A 14,802-nucleotide genomic window follows, 5' to 3' on the forward strand; every position below is an offset into this window, starting at 1 on the left:
ATCATTTCTTACAAGCACATGCACGCACACACACACACACACACACACACACACACACACACACACACACACACACACACACACCTTAAAGTATGGCATTAAGCTAAACTAAAGTTAGCCTTGTGATCATAACACAACATAGTCTCTCACCACCAGGGCAAACAAATAAAAGAAAGCCAACTTTCTTAATTAAAAAAGACAATCTTGTAGCTCAGGCACGGAGGGGCCCTGCAGAGGAAAGGAAGCTTCTGGTGGCAGCGCCATTGGCCCCCAGGCCACAGCTTTGCATTTTATATAATAACAATCCAAATGTCAATCTCCCCTGACAATTAACTGTTATATTACTAAGGAACCAAAGGCTCATATTTTATTCATGCAGGAATCTCACGTTGTTGGTAAATATTTGTCCCAGCAGCAGATTAGCTTGCGGCCGCGCTGCCCACCCCCACCCCACAGAATTATACTCTTATTACTTTGAGCATCACAGCCATCACCCACTGTCACCACGCCAGTTAGCAGTGTGTTCACAGGAAATTTTAGCAACCAAACCATCTTTGATTTTCATATTGTGCTCTTCAGAGATGTATACACATATTTTTAGAACATTTTGGACAGAAAAAGTATGTCAAACTTTTCTAATAATGCTCTTGTTCCACAGTTCAGAGCTGGATGAAGTCTTACAAGTTGAAAAATTTGGGCGTTCCTAGATACTGGGGCTCAGGTCTGCATGAGAGAGGAGGGAAAAGGTAAGACTTTGACCAGGACCTCCTCAGGGCAAAATGTATCATTTTTTCACATCATCTTGTCTCTGGTGTAAATAAACCTTGTACTGTGGCACTGTTTTAATGGTCAGAATGCCTGCCACATGCCAAGGTTTTTTCTGGCGTAAAATATGGCAAAGGTGGCTCCATCCTCATCATGTGCTCGCATGTGCATGTGTACCGTGCCTTCAACTGGCTCCAGCAAACCCTTTTCACAACCAACATATTTTAGGAGTTCTAATAATTTTATATATATTGGGAAAAAAAACAAGTATTATTACATTGTGGCCAAATTGTGACATGGATAGTCAGTTGTGTCTATAATGTGAATTCCTGGATATTAAATGTTTATCTGCAATTTTCTGTAGTCCCAGTGATGTCCTATGCTCCTGTCTTTTCTGATGCACTGTGCTAATTATGATAGCACCTCCACATCAAAGTAATGCCGCAGTTGCAGTTATACATGACACAATGCTTAAAGTGCAAGGCTTTTAGAAAATAGTGTTTTACATTATGACACTTGTCAGAGTTTTGACGAGAGCTGGAGGCGGGAAGAAATTTGACAATGTGGCTGCCCCCTAATTCTCTATACAGGAAAACCATGCATGCAAAAAACATAGAAAAAGTACATATGTATGACTTTAGTATTCAATTTAAAATGCTGCTGTAAAACAACCTTAAATTTTCAAAATCTGTGTGTAGAAAAGAATGGGATATTGTTATGATTTTAGTATCGAATTATTAAAAATGCTAAGGGAACAAGGTATTGACAGATGAATAGAAGCTCTCATTTTAAACAACCTTCATGGCCAATCGAGTATAGATTACTCAGTTTGCAAGGTGAATTTGAATGCACCATGGTCGGGGTCTAGACCCTTTGCTGTATAAAGCAATGTAGATTTCACAAGGTGCTCCTGAATGCACAATGAAGTCCCTGTCCCTGTGATCGTCAAACTCATCTCCAACTCATACAGATGAAAGAGGAAAGAAACAGCGCAAACATAAATGACACCAAAGTGTGGTAGAGACTCTCAGCATAGTTTTTTGTTACATGACTTTTTTGGTACAAAGATTTACCTGCCAGCGTGACAGACAGCCTTCTGAGATTTACTTGCCAAACAGAAAATCTATCTGCATTTGGCCCTTGGTGGGTGTTAATTTCGGACCCTGGGGCAGACATTTCCAAATGTATATTCTGCTCTTCTGCTGTTCTGCAGTGCCATATGTCGATTGCTTTTACTTTTAACATATTTATTACTTTAATGTAACAGTTACATCAACAATTCAGTAACAGTGCTTGTCTGACACTTCAGGAGTACTTAAATATTCTATGTACCTTCCAGGTATAGGTTCATGGTTATTGACAGGCTCGGCACAGACCTGCAGAAGAAGTTTGAAGAAAGTGAAAGGAGGTTCCCCAGAAAACTGGTTCTGCAGCTCGGTCTTCGACTGGTTGGTTATTTCATGATCAGATGGTTTCATTTCACTTTTATGTTTTCCACTGAATTGCAAAGAAGTTGCAAACTACAATGGAATTACAAGAATTTTGAGGGAATTTGCTAACTAGGCTAACTCAAGTCAGTGGGAAAGCATGCAGGCATTAGTGATAAAGCTTGGCAAGTATATTGGCTGGACGGATATATGGGTCCATGTTGGGAATTGGTAGATATAGCAGTATCTGCATGCTGTAACTGTCAGCTGCTGAGTATCAGGAAACTGAAGTAAAGAAACAGTCTCCATTATATAGTTTGTCTTACAGAAAGCACTTCTATTTTTACAATGTAGAATGTCTCTTTCTGTGCATATGTTAGGACCACTTCTAAAAACAAATTTAATACTTTGCAAAAGTGTTTATTAAAAATGAATTTTGGCTGGTGCATTATTATTGTCCTGCTAGATGCAATGTATTGAGCCTGTTTTTTATTTTAGGTTACTGTATTTTATTATATCACTATCATTCTCAATTTCTATTTCCCTTTTTAATTGACTGTTTTTATTTTTTTAAATTGTGTCTTGTTGTCTCTGTAAAGCACTTTGAATTGCCTTGTGTTGAATTGTGCTATACAAATAAAATTGCCTTGCCTTTCCTTTTTGCATGCTGTTGTATGGCTACAGGAAGAGGCTAGATTAAGTGACCTTTTTTTGTAAGCCTTTGTCCAGACTGTTGAGATATCATTGACACTTGGCTGTGACCACCTCCACACGTGGTCTGGAAGTTGCATTTGGATTACAATGCATTCTGCGTCTATTTACTCCTGCAATAAAGTGTTTTTTTTCTCCTTTTCAATCCTAATGTTAAGAGTTATGACCTTTCTTTTCCTTTTTTAGCTGGATATTCTGGAGTATGTCCATGATCATGAGTATGTGCATGCTGACATAAAGGCATCCAACCTCATGTTGAGCCACAGTGATCCCAACCAGGTCAGTAAAAGTTTAAGCATCCTATGACTAAAATCATCACATTCTGCTTTTTGTAAATGAAAAGGAAATGGGCTTTTCACAACCCTTAACGTCAACTTCAGCTCTCCTCTGCATTTGGTAATGTTGGGGAAACAAAGGTGCTACAGGGAGGTTATTGTGTTTTTTGATCATAAAGCACTTGTGCTGCTTCATTAGATTAAATTAAGGCCTGGAGAAGAGTGTGTGCGTACGTGTGTGCATGCGTGCGTTCCAAATGGGAAGATTAGATGGCAGCAGCTAAAAGCTTTTTCTACCAAACAAGGCAGGGGCAAATATTTAATTTTAAGATTAATAATGTATCATTGGTGATGTTATTAAAGAGCTATTTATAAATGACAATTTAAAAATCGGCCCCTCAGGATTTTATTATTAGGTACGCTTGTTTGTTTGTTTGTTTGTTTTTTTGTTTAGCTGCACGTTTTAGATGTTCTCCCCTCGAGTTACTGGGATGTAGGTTTGGATGTATGTTTCTTTATTGAAGTCAAGAAGCAGCTCATACTAAATAATGATGAAGCTTATGTGAGTGGAATTACAATTTAAATTCAGTAACGGGTGGAATTATCTGCTCTTCATGCTTTCAGATTGATTCTTGGAAACATGAGACATTTTTTTGTAAATGTAAAATGTGTTAAATGTCATCTTGTGCTTAGTCTGTTTGCATGTCTGAATCAGCATCTTTTTGTAGGTTTACTTAGTAGATTATGGGCTGGCATATAGGTACGCACCTGACAGTGTCCTCAAAGAGTACAAGGAAGACCCCAAGAGATGTCACGATGGTACCATTGAGTTCACAAGCATTGACGCCCACAAAGGAGCAGGTATGTATAAATATGCTACCAGCAGTTTTATAACCCCAAATACAGCTTTTAAAACCAGACTGCCAGGTCTTTAATTCTATGATGTGGTGAAAATATGCTTAAAAAAAACAAAAAAGAATGGAAAGTTTTATTGTATGCCACTGGACACAATAATTACACCATGCATCATATATAGGATAAACTGACAGGTGGAATCTTGAACCTAGAGACACAAGCATTACCTCTGTCATTATTAATTAGGGACCTCGGCCAATGGCCTGTTGTTTTTGATATGTTTATTATTATTCTTTATTCTTTATTCTTTCTTCTGCCATCTCTTTGAGCTGAAATTTGACCCCCTAAACATGCTCAAAAACTCAACAAAATTGGCACGCATGTCAGGACTGGCGAAAAATTTGATAAAATGAAAAAATTAACCCCAAAAGTGCCAGAATGGGCTCTGTAGTGCCACCTAGACACACTAAAATGGCTGCTGCGGCCCGTAGGAATGTCGTAGAAAGATCGAACCAAAATTGGCTTGTTTGTCTCATTACACCTACAAATCACACGCTGACACTGACCTAAATCCAACAGGAAGTGAGGTAGTGCCTCTGAAAGTAACGTGAGCAAATGTGGAGAAATTGTCAGCTGTGAGCTAGAGTGGAGAGGGGTCTAAAATTGTCTGAAACTTTTGTCTTTTACTGTCTACGTGAGCCGGAGGCCAAAACGGTGGGAGTCCAAGGTCCCTCCCAATGCTGCTTGCAGCTTTAATTTGGGTTACTTTTGCCATTAAAGGCTTTGTATAAGTTTTGTTTAGTTATTGAGGCAAAAAGTAGAGTCCACATTGGATGAAGCGGATGGGCTACTACATAGAAACTGCTTCCTATAGCACATAGCAGGTGTGTCCCCTCACATTTAGGTGATCTTCTAAGTACTTAAATCTGTTTCCCAGCTACTTAATTGGTAGAAAAATCCCATTATTATCATTCAGCATTTTGGAAAATGCAATTATTCACTTCTGTCTCTCTTCTGAGAGTGAGTTGAGAAGGTCAGTGCTGTAGTAGAATACAGAGCTGGAGTCAGGATAAAAGGTTGTTCATCAAATATAGTTCCAGTTTCCACCATAAAACCACAATGATATGTATGTATCAAACTCACAAGATTCACGGTCTTGGTAGATGTGTTTTTGAATGACCAGACTAGGTTGTTCTCCCTGCTACCAGTTTTAATGCTTAGATAGGCTAATAATATCCCTGCTCCAGCTTTGAACTAAACAAATTAACATGACATTGATATTAATCTTCTCATCTCAGACTTGGAAAAAAACACATAAGTACAATTTCCAAAATGTGTAGGCTAACTACTCAAATAATGGATTTGTTGTAAGTCATAGGTAGGCAAGTAGGGCTGGGCGATATGGCGTATAAATAATATTGTGATATTTGGAGGCTGTATGGTAATACATGATATATATGTCAATATTTTAAAATCTCCTCTAAAGTACTGTTTACTACTAAAATACTGAATTACTAAATAAACTACTTTGACAATAAAGTTAAAGTAGCTACTGTCATATAAGAAAGTTAAATAAAGGACTGCTACAATAAAGTTACATAAACTACTGGTAGACTAAAGTTTAATAAATTACTGTTAGACAAAAAGTTCAATAAATTTAATGGAAGTCCTGTTTTAATAAACTACCATTACAATAAGATTAAGATATACTTTATTGATCCCCCTCAGGGGAAATTCAAATGTCACAGCAGCAAAAGACAAAAACAAAAAGACATTAAATAGAATAAGATAAAAGTGAAAAAATAGATAAATAATAAAACATAAAATACATTAAAATTGCTACATAGAGATAGAGTACTATTTTAAGAAAGCCCAACTGCTGTTCAATGAAGCACTTCTACAGTAACGTTTAATTATTGACTAAACAACTGTTAGAATAAAGTTAAATAAAGTTCTGTTGTAATAAAATTTAATAAGATATTGTTACAGTAAAGTTAAAGTACTGCTCATCACAGACTGGAAGTGTTGATGTTTTTCTGTAAACTTGAAGCGTTTATGCCATATAGTAATTTTATATATCCCACACTGAACAGGAGGCGGTAGATTGAGTATAACAAATATATTGCCCACCCCTACATGGAAGCATATTATACTTGTAATTGTCATGTGTTAACAAATGGATAACTGCTTTGAGACTTTTAGTGCTGGTATTGTATTAATATCAGTATTTAAAAGAAGCTCTGACTTTGCTTGCCTCCGCTGATGTGGTTGTTTGGCTCCAGCTCCATGTCGACGGGGCGACCTGGAGATTCTGTGCTACTGCATGGTTCAGTGGCTATGTGGACGCCTGCCCTGGGAGGACAAGCTGCAGGACCCCCTCTACGTCAGAGACTCCAAAATCAGGTGCAAGAGGCACACCATCATTCTCTGCACACATCATCTCTGACAGAGGTCTTTCAGTGAATGTATGAGGTTGTCTGTTGCATCTAGCCAGGCAAAACTTTGAAATTTAGAAAAAGCAATTTAGAAGTTTTGACTTTTAAGTAGCGAGAGAAAATCCAATCTTTTGAGGAAAAATCATGCTGCTTGTTTTTTCCCTCACAGGAGCAAAGACAACATCTCTGAATTCATGACCAAGTGTTTCTCCTCTCAAGACAAGCCAGGTAAGAGAGAGAGAGAGACACACACACACACACACACACACACACACACACACACACACACACAGAGGGCAAACATGGTGGTGAGTTTAAATTTTTTTTGGCCATTGACAATAGACAACCAGTAAAAACTGACCAGTATTGCCTTTGATCCTCTAGTTTCTCAAGCTGCTTAATGTCCCACTAGCACAGAACTGTCAGCAATGTGTGTCTGTATGTTTGCCTGTCTGTGTTATGCCTCCACACTGGTGATGGCATTGGCCGGAGGCATTATGTTTTTGGGTTGTCCCATTCTCGTGAACGCAATATCTCAAGAAGGCCTTAAGTGATTTTCTTTAAATATGGAAAAAACGTCTACTTGGACTAAACAATGAACTGATTAGATTTTGGTGGTTAAAGGTCAAGGTCACTGTGACCTGGTCCGTCGCATTCTTGTGAATGTGATATTTTGGGACTTGAGGGGAATTTTGTCAAATTTGGCATAAATGTTAGTTTGGATTAAGTGATGAACTGACTACAATTTGGTGGTCAAAGGTCAAGGTCACTGTGACCTTGCATCTGTCTTTTTCTCGTGAATGCAATATCTCAAAAAGGCCTTAAGGGAATTTTGGACTAAAGGATGAACTGATTAGCATTTGGTGGTCAAAAGTCACTGTGACCTCACAAAGCATATTTTTGGCCATACCTCAAGAATTCATATGCTAATTATGACAACATTTTCCAAAGATGTTTAATACGATAAAATGATGAAGTGATTTGCAACTTGACTGACGTGTGGATTAAAGGTGGGTGATATGACTGAAAAGTATATCACGATATAGCTGGTTCATATTGATCGATAATGATAATTATTGATAATTTTTTTTATAACCTATTTGAAATAAGGACCAGGAGAAAATGAATAAATTTTAACACATTTATTTTAAACTCAATAGCTTGCTTCTGATTTCAATCAGTGAAGGCACACAGAGGAAAATGTAATGTCAACACAACCATTAGAAAGCACTCAAATAAATGAACATACACAAGATGGTAGAAAAACTAAAATAAAAAAATGAACAGTTTTCTCTTAACATCAAGTAAAGCTAGTAAATGCTTTCAGACAAACATATCTGTAAAGATGAGCAGCTGAACAGAAGACTGTACAGATGAATAAGTGATTCACATAGTGAGGAAAGTGCTATGTAGAAATTAGTCAAATATTTTAATCCTCTCTCTTTCTACAAATCTTTATTGTATTCTTTCCATATTTCACCCACTTGTTAGCAAAATAGTTAAAGAACCTCCATTAATTGCGCGATTTAAATGTGAAAAGTCTAATTGACTGACCGTCACCTGTGTGTATGCGGAGAAGGAGAGGGGCAGAGGAAGCGGAGTTGTGGAAACGTCCTGCAGTCCGATATACTATCATGCGTTTTAATAACTTATTAGATGAATATATATAGAGAGAAAGATGACGTTTAGACAGCAAGCCCAAATAAGCAACTCCACTTTAGAGACAAGCCCAGAAAACTGCAAAGCGCAACTACCAATATTTGTAAGCGACTTTACAAAAAAACAAGCCCAAAGTCGCAGCTTATAAGCGGACCTTGTGTTCACACGAGGATGGCATTGTTAGCTGTTTGCGTGACACTGTTGCAAGGTTACCAGGTTGCAAGTGAGTGTGTTCATGCAACCAACCTTGCACAGCCTGATTCCGAGGGTAACTTGCGCGGCTTTCCTGGTGTTTTTCCCGACAAACATTATACCGAACGTTTTTTCTATCGATGACGCATACGTGTTTATTGCAATATATGTTATCATTTTATCGTCCACCACTAGTGTGGAGGCATGTAACTACAAGGCAGCAATTCTAGTTTCAGTCTAGCTAATAATTTGTCAAACAACAAGGTTAAACCAGTCCCTCAGTGACATGAGCATTAATCAGAAAGGTTTAAGACCAAAGCACCTCACTGTACTCAACAAAGATGCTGAGACATACATGCACACACACAAGTAGTAAGAGGGTAATTAAAGGTATACTATACCAAAATTGTCGGGTACTGTTTGACATTAAGTTTAACATTAAACTTGGCCCCTCCTCCTTGCACTGCTTTTATGTACACTGCAAGCTACTAATGTAGGAACATTACAGTTGTTTTACTGGAAAACCAAATGCCTTAGCAAGCTCACCAAGCTAACCGCCGGCACAGCCACTCTTCATCTGCATCCTCTTCTACATTTGATAAGCAAATATTCGTAATTTGAAACAAGACACTTTTTGATGTATTTGTGCCCATTTCTGGCCTCAGAGAGGTCAGGACCAGCTCTGCTTTGTCACTTGGTTAAATTATATGATATACACTGTTACATTTTTTCAACTTCAGGTAGCTCTGTCTTTCTCAGCATACATATGTTTGCATCTCTGAGTAATTTATATATTTATTGAAAATGTACATTATTGAAAATTAGCTACCAGTGATGTTTGGCATTTTTGGTTGTTATAGGCCATTGCTAGTAATGTTGCAAATCAGTGAGCAAAAGTGCTTTATGCTGCTTTTAATTTGTAATGTATCACAATATACAGTATATTGCTGTCACAATATACAATTCCTTTCATCATCACGAAGGATTTTAATCCTATCTCCCATTAAATACCGAAGTAAATCACATGCTTCATTTATATTCATTCACATCTAACTGTAGTCCTTCAAACTTAGACCTACTTGGTCCTCATTAGGACAGAAGTCTAGTAACACTCCACAGTAAACATTTTTAGTTCAGACTAGGCATGTGCCGGTATGAGATTTTGACGGTATGATAACCGTGGGCAAAAATACCACGGTAATCGCGGTAATAATAATAATAATAATAATAAAACTCTACACTTTAAAACAGTAGGCTAATACTCGTTTGACCGTTCATGAGCGACAGTACGTACCAGGCATCTCCTGTCAGTGCAACGCATCATCACACCAGTTGTTTAAATGTCTAATATAGACCCGTTAAAAGTAATAGAGCCGTTTCTTAACTTCACGATGGTCACTCCGCCCAGCAGCTTGTTGAGCTCCTCGTCGTTGCTGATAGCCAGCTGCCGGTGACGGGGGATGATACGGGTCTTCTTGTTGTCGCGGGCAGCGTTTCCAGCCAACTCCTGGATCTCAGCAGTCAGATACTCCAGCACAGCCGCCAGGTAGACGGGGGCACCGGCACTGACACGCTCCGCATAGTTTCCTTTGCACAGCAGCCTGTGAACACGGCCAACTGGTAACTGGAGCCCAGCACGGGAGGAGCGCGTCTTTGCCTTGGCTCTGGGGGTTCTTCTGATAGCCTAAATGGTCCCACACCACCGACTTCGTCCTTTTCGCCGGTGGGAAAAGTTCAGCTTCGCCTCCTCCAGCCATGTTTGCAGTTTGCACGTGAGTGGATTTACAGTGATTACTGACATACTAACTGACTGAGGCCGCCCCCCCAATAATTGTGCTGACTGCAGCGGCTGCACGTACATGATTTCAGAGTGTGTGCCGGTTAAAATGTACGACTGGCACAGAGTTATTTCTGAGTTTTGAGTCCCTGAAGTTCCCATTTATGAAACGTAGCGTAGGTTACACTGTCGGCCTTTACCGTTGGAATGGAAAATGGGCGGTTAGTGACGCCGTGACATTCTTTTACCTTGGTGAACCGTGATGCCGGTAACCGGCACCTGCCTAGTTCAGACTGTAAATAGTGACTTTTCACGTTTGCTGTCTAACTGTGGTAAGAGTTGCCATTTTAATGTTAGCACTTTGACCTGCAGGCAGTGTGTTGGTTCAGGCAGAGGAGACGAACATGAAGCGTCAAACCTCGTTCCTTGTGGTCTGCTGAGCACAACAAAGTCTTGTTTACAACTCTATCTGTGAGTGTGTTTGTGACTGTGTGTCAAATCTGAGGAAAGGCACACCAAACAGTAATAGGCAGGATGCCGTGACCAGAGTATAACATTATGGTGACGACAGTGTGTTGGAAAAAAGTCTGTAACACATGAAGAGAGAAGTCCAAGTCCAGTCAGGGTTATTTATGAAGTCCCTCATCACAAAGTGTGGATCAAAGCATGTCATGGGGACATGACTTCCTAGAGATAACATGCCACAAAACAAAATTGTGACATGCAGTGTAAACAAAGTAAAAACAAGGGGAAAATACAGCACAACATTACAAATACAACACTAAAAACCCTTTGTCTACCAAAATTAGCGTACATATGCAGGTTTTTTAAACACTGAAAAACCCACTAAAAATAGACAATAGACTTCTTTTCCCATTTCCAGTAGATCAGAGCTAGTTTACACAGCTCTGCAGCAGACAAGTATACCTTTCTGTGTGTGGGTTTTTTGTTTTTTTTTGGTATGTAAAATTCAGTGTCATGGACAAGCAGAAAAAGTGTAAACTTTTTGGTGGTTACTTCTTTTTATGTATCTCTTACATCCTTAGACACTAACAGGCAGACTGCGGCCCGAGCCCGGACCAAGACGCCGTCCTATACGGACCCGGACCTATAACCAGTAAATTATTAAGGGATTTTAAATTTTGACGGGATGCTTATATTTTAAGCGGTGTAACTTTTCTAGACTTTACGGCACCGGTTTAGCTGATCAGGAAACACACAGACCAATTGCATGCGAGTTCAGCCATCCTACATGATGCCACCCAGCCAATCAAATCTCTGCATTCCAGGTGATTAATGTGTATACAGTCAGATGAGAGAGGTGAGAGGCGAGTGACAAGCTGAAAGATGATAGACATATAGAAGGATAGAAATATAGAAAAAGAAAGACAGCAATACAGGGAGAGAAGACAGAGAGGAAGAGGCAAGTGAGCGAGAGACAGGGAGAAACACAGAGGAAGCTTTCCCAGGTCTGGGGAAAGTAGCCCTGAACATCTTGACCATGTTTGGCTCCACATACAGCTGTGAGGCAGCTTTCTCCACAATGAACATAATAAAAAGTAAATATCATTCCAGGCTCAACAATGAGCACCTGCACATGTGTATGAGAATGGCCCTGACACCATTCCAGTCCAGATTTAAAATCCTGGCAGGACAAGCTCGAGCTCAGTTCTCTCATTGAACAACAAAAAGTGTGGAGAGTGGGAAATGAGGGAAAGAAAGAGTAACTGTAAAACTGTTCACTTGTTATTTATTTATTGTAAAATTGGTTGAGACTGTTAAGTCAAGATGTGACACATTTAACAAAGAAAAAGATAAATTCAAGCTGTTGCTACGCTTTATTTTATTTTTTCTAAAATTAAGCCCTTTATTTTAAGATGCACAAATTTCAGAAACAATTTCATTTATTTTCTCCATTTTATTTTTAAAGGCATATCTGTATAGTTCAATGTTAAATGACAATTAATATTGTCGAAATGCTTTTGAATCATATTTTCTTCACTTGATTTGACAGATTACATGCAGACGTTGATACAACTACTAGGCTACTCCAGTATATATCACACTAAATCTTATCGTAAGTTAGACATTATGATGTTCCGTACCTTTTGCTTTAGGAAATATTCTCGAACTGAACCTCTTTGAATTTTAGTTGAATATCCCTGTCTTACATATTCAGGTCTTTGTCAAACTCAGTGCAGACTAATTTTGATAGATGTTTGAATGCTGCTTTGGCTGAGATGGATAATATTTTGTGGTAGCGTGTCATTGTATCTTGCTGGTAAAGGGGCTAAAATTACCATGTTCACCCAGGTGTTGTGTGTCCATCAATGCCAGTCAGAGCCGATAAATATCCATGACTACTGCAGAGACATTTGACCCCGGAGTAAACGCCGATAGTAACCTTTCCCATGAAATTAAAAAGCCAAATGTTAGTGGGTTTTTTGTGCAGTTGAAAACAGACATACCTCACCTGCCTATGTTTTGTGGTACCACTGATACTGTCAGAGAGGCAAGTAGCTAGCTGCAGGCTTATAGTTTATGAGTAGTTGGTGTGTCATGTTGTTGCTCTGTTGTGTTTCAGATGAGATCAAGAGGTTCATGGAGGAGGTGAAATCTCTCGGATACCAAGACAAACCACCATATGAGAAGTTACGCCTCATCCTGCAAGACGGACTTAAGGCTATCCAGGCTAAAGATGATGGCAAGCTGACTTTCACTCCTGTCAGTGGAGCTGCATCACGCCCTGCCCAGGTCAGTGCACAGAAACACACTAAAAAAAAAAGGTAATTCAAGGAATGAAAATCCTTGATTGAAATTCTCTGCTGCTTCCCAGCTTCATTTTTTATAGGCGATCAGTATCTGGACCATGTCGTACAATGTAGCCCTGACAGGCTAGTATTTAATAGGGCTAAGTACAAAGTGTTCACTTACAGCACAGCTACGCTCACAAATAACTAAGCCTCCTACCTTCCTGTCAAACAGTAAACAAACCATAAACCTTCTTGAGACAGTTATTAGGCCTGTTTCCACCACAGGAACTTCGGGGTAATTTTATGGGGCCGGGGCCGTTGGTGCGTGTCTCCACCGCAGGAACCACCCCCGAAGGACAGAGTTCCGGAACTTTTACAGGGGCTAAACAAGTCCCTGCCGCGGAGTAGGTACTCAGAACGGCCCTAGAGGCTCCTGGCTGGGACTTGGGGATTACTTGGTGCTGATTGGATATACTCAAGGCGGGATGTGACGTTTTGTAATTACTATGGTTATCGTAGATTAGCTGGGCTAACCGTTAGCTGTTAGTGGTGTCTGTATTAACTCATTAACTCAATATACGGTCCGTGGGAAAAAAAAAAAAATCCAGCGGATATCTTAGTTACAAGATGATTGAGCTAGCAAAGCAGTTTTGTGTTGTTATGTGTGGTAATTATTCAGTTTTGGGAAATCACAATGTCTAGAAAGCATCAGTAGTGGCTGCAGCTGAAAGGAACAGTTAACAGTAGCAGCAAAGCTAACATCAGGACGTCATCTGTTAAAAGCCTCCCGTTGTCGGATACGACATGAAACTACTCCAGTTAGCTCAATCATGTTGTAACTAAGGCATCCGCTGGAAAAAATATTTTTTTCACGGACCGTTTATTGAGTTATTGAGTTAATACAGACACCACTAACGGCTAACAGCTAACTACGTCCCTACATTGCCCTGGTCAAAATGGTCGCGCAACGATTACGTCACATCCAGAGCCCAGTAACTTTACAGGAACCTTCCTCCTATTCCACTCTCTCAGTGGAGACACCGCGGTTGAGAGGGCCGAGTGAGAGGACGTTCCTGTAGTAGTTCCTGCCCCCCAAATAGTACCAGAAGCTTCTTCAGTGGAAACGGGCCTTATATCTGAGTGGAGTCCTGCGGGGATCAGCAGTTCAGCAGGCGCTCGCTTTGCTGCCCTTCAGTGGCTAACAAGTAAAGCTTGACAGATTGGTCAGTGGATTTTATCGGCTGATATTGAATTATCACAGACAGGGCGTAAAATTAATTTTTTGCCATTGGCTAGTGACCTCCAATAATTTACCGGCCAAACATATATTTCACCAGCAAAATAAAAAAATCATGCCTTGTGTGATTAAAAATAATGACCTTACGTTTTTAGTATGAAAATCCAACTTTAGCATCACTTAAAGAAGACAAAATTGCAACATATTACTTTGAGTGAACAAGTATGAAGCTTTAATCAGAGGTATACAGACTGGATAAATTTGGGGCGCTGGGATAAAGGTTTTACTGTCAAACATAATGAGGGAAAACTTGAAATACATTTTCAAATGCAAAATTCAACCAAAGCAGAATTTTGAGGCAAGATTTACTTTATTTTTAACACCACTTAAAAGTTTCAGAAAAATCATGTGTAAATTTTTCCAGCATAAAGAACATGAAGAAAAGGTCCTTTTGGATTGGAAAATGGTTAAGAGAATCTGACTGCAGTATTGAGCTTTAGGCTCAGTTTCATTGCATTTTTGACCAAGCATAAATTTCTTTACTCCTTTCTTTTCATCTTTTTATATTCATCTGTTCTCTTCCCTTCCAACACCTCCATTCTTCAAGTGTGTTTCTCGTCTTCCCTATTAGCAGGCCTTTCATCTCATACAGCCTAAAAAGATAAGAGAATATGCAGGGCTGTACAGTGCGACATATATGTTGCATGTGTGATGGA

At 39.4% G+C, this 14,802-nt stretch overlaps 1 protein-coding gene across 1 annotated transcript in view; it reads left to right on the forward strand.

The window, feature by feature from the left end:
* vrk1 (VRK serine/threonine kinase 1) overlaps positions 1 to 14,802 on the forward strand; it is a 36,101-nt gene that overhangs the window by 4,165 nt on the left and 17,134 nt on the right. The window contains exons 5-11 of the mRNA XM_049596301.1: positions 659 to 746; positions 2,105 to 2,213; positions 3,090 to 3,182; positions 3,907 to 4,039; positions 6,316 to 6,436; positions 6,638 to 6,696; positions 12,681 to 12,850. Coding sequence (XP_049452258.1) covers positions 659 to 746; positions 2,105 to 2,213; positions 3,090 to 3,182; positions 3,907 to 4,039; positions 6,316 to 6,436; positions 6,638 to 6,696; positions 12,681 to 12,850 — 773 coding nt within the window. The remainder of the gene's footprint in view (positions 1 to 658; positions 747 to 2,104; positions 2,214 to 3,089; positions 3,183 to 3,906; positions 4,040 to 6,315; positions 6,437 to 6,637; positions 6,697 to 12,680; positions 12,851 to 14,802) is intronic.

Source organism: Epinephelus fuscoguttatus, linkage group LG14 (assembly GCF_011397635.1).
Source record: "Epinephelus fuscoguttatus linkage group LG14, E.fuscoguttatus.final_Chr_v1".
Taxonomy (NCBI): Eukaryota; Metazoa; Chordata; class Actinopteri; order Perciformes; family Serranidae; genus Epinephelus; species Epinephelus fuscoguttatus.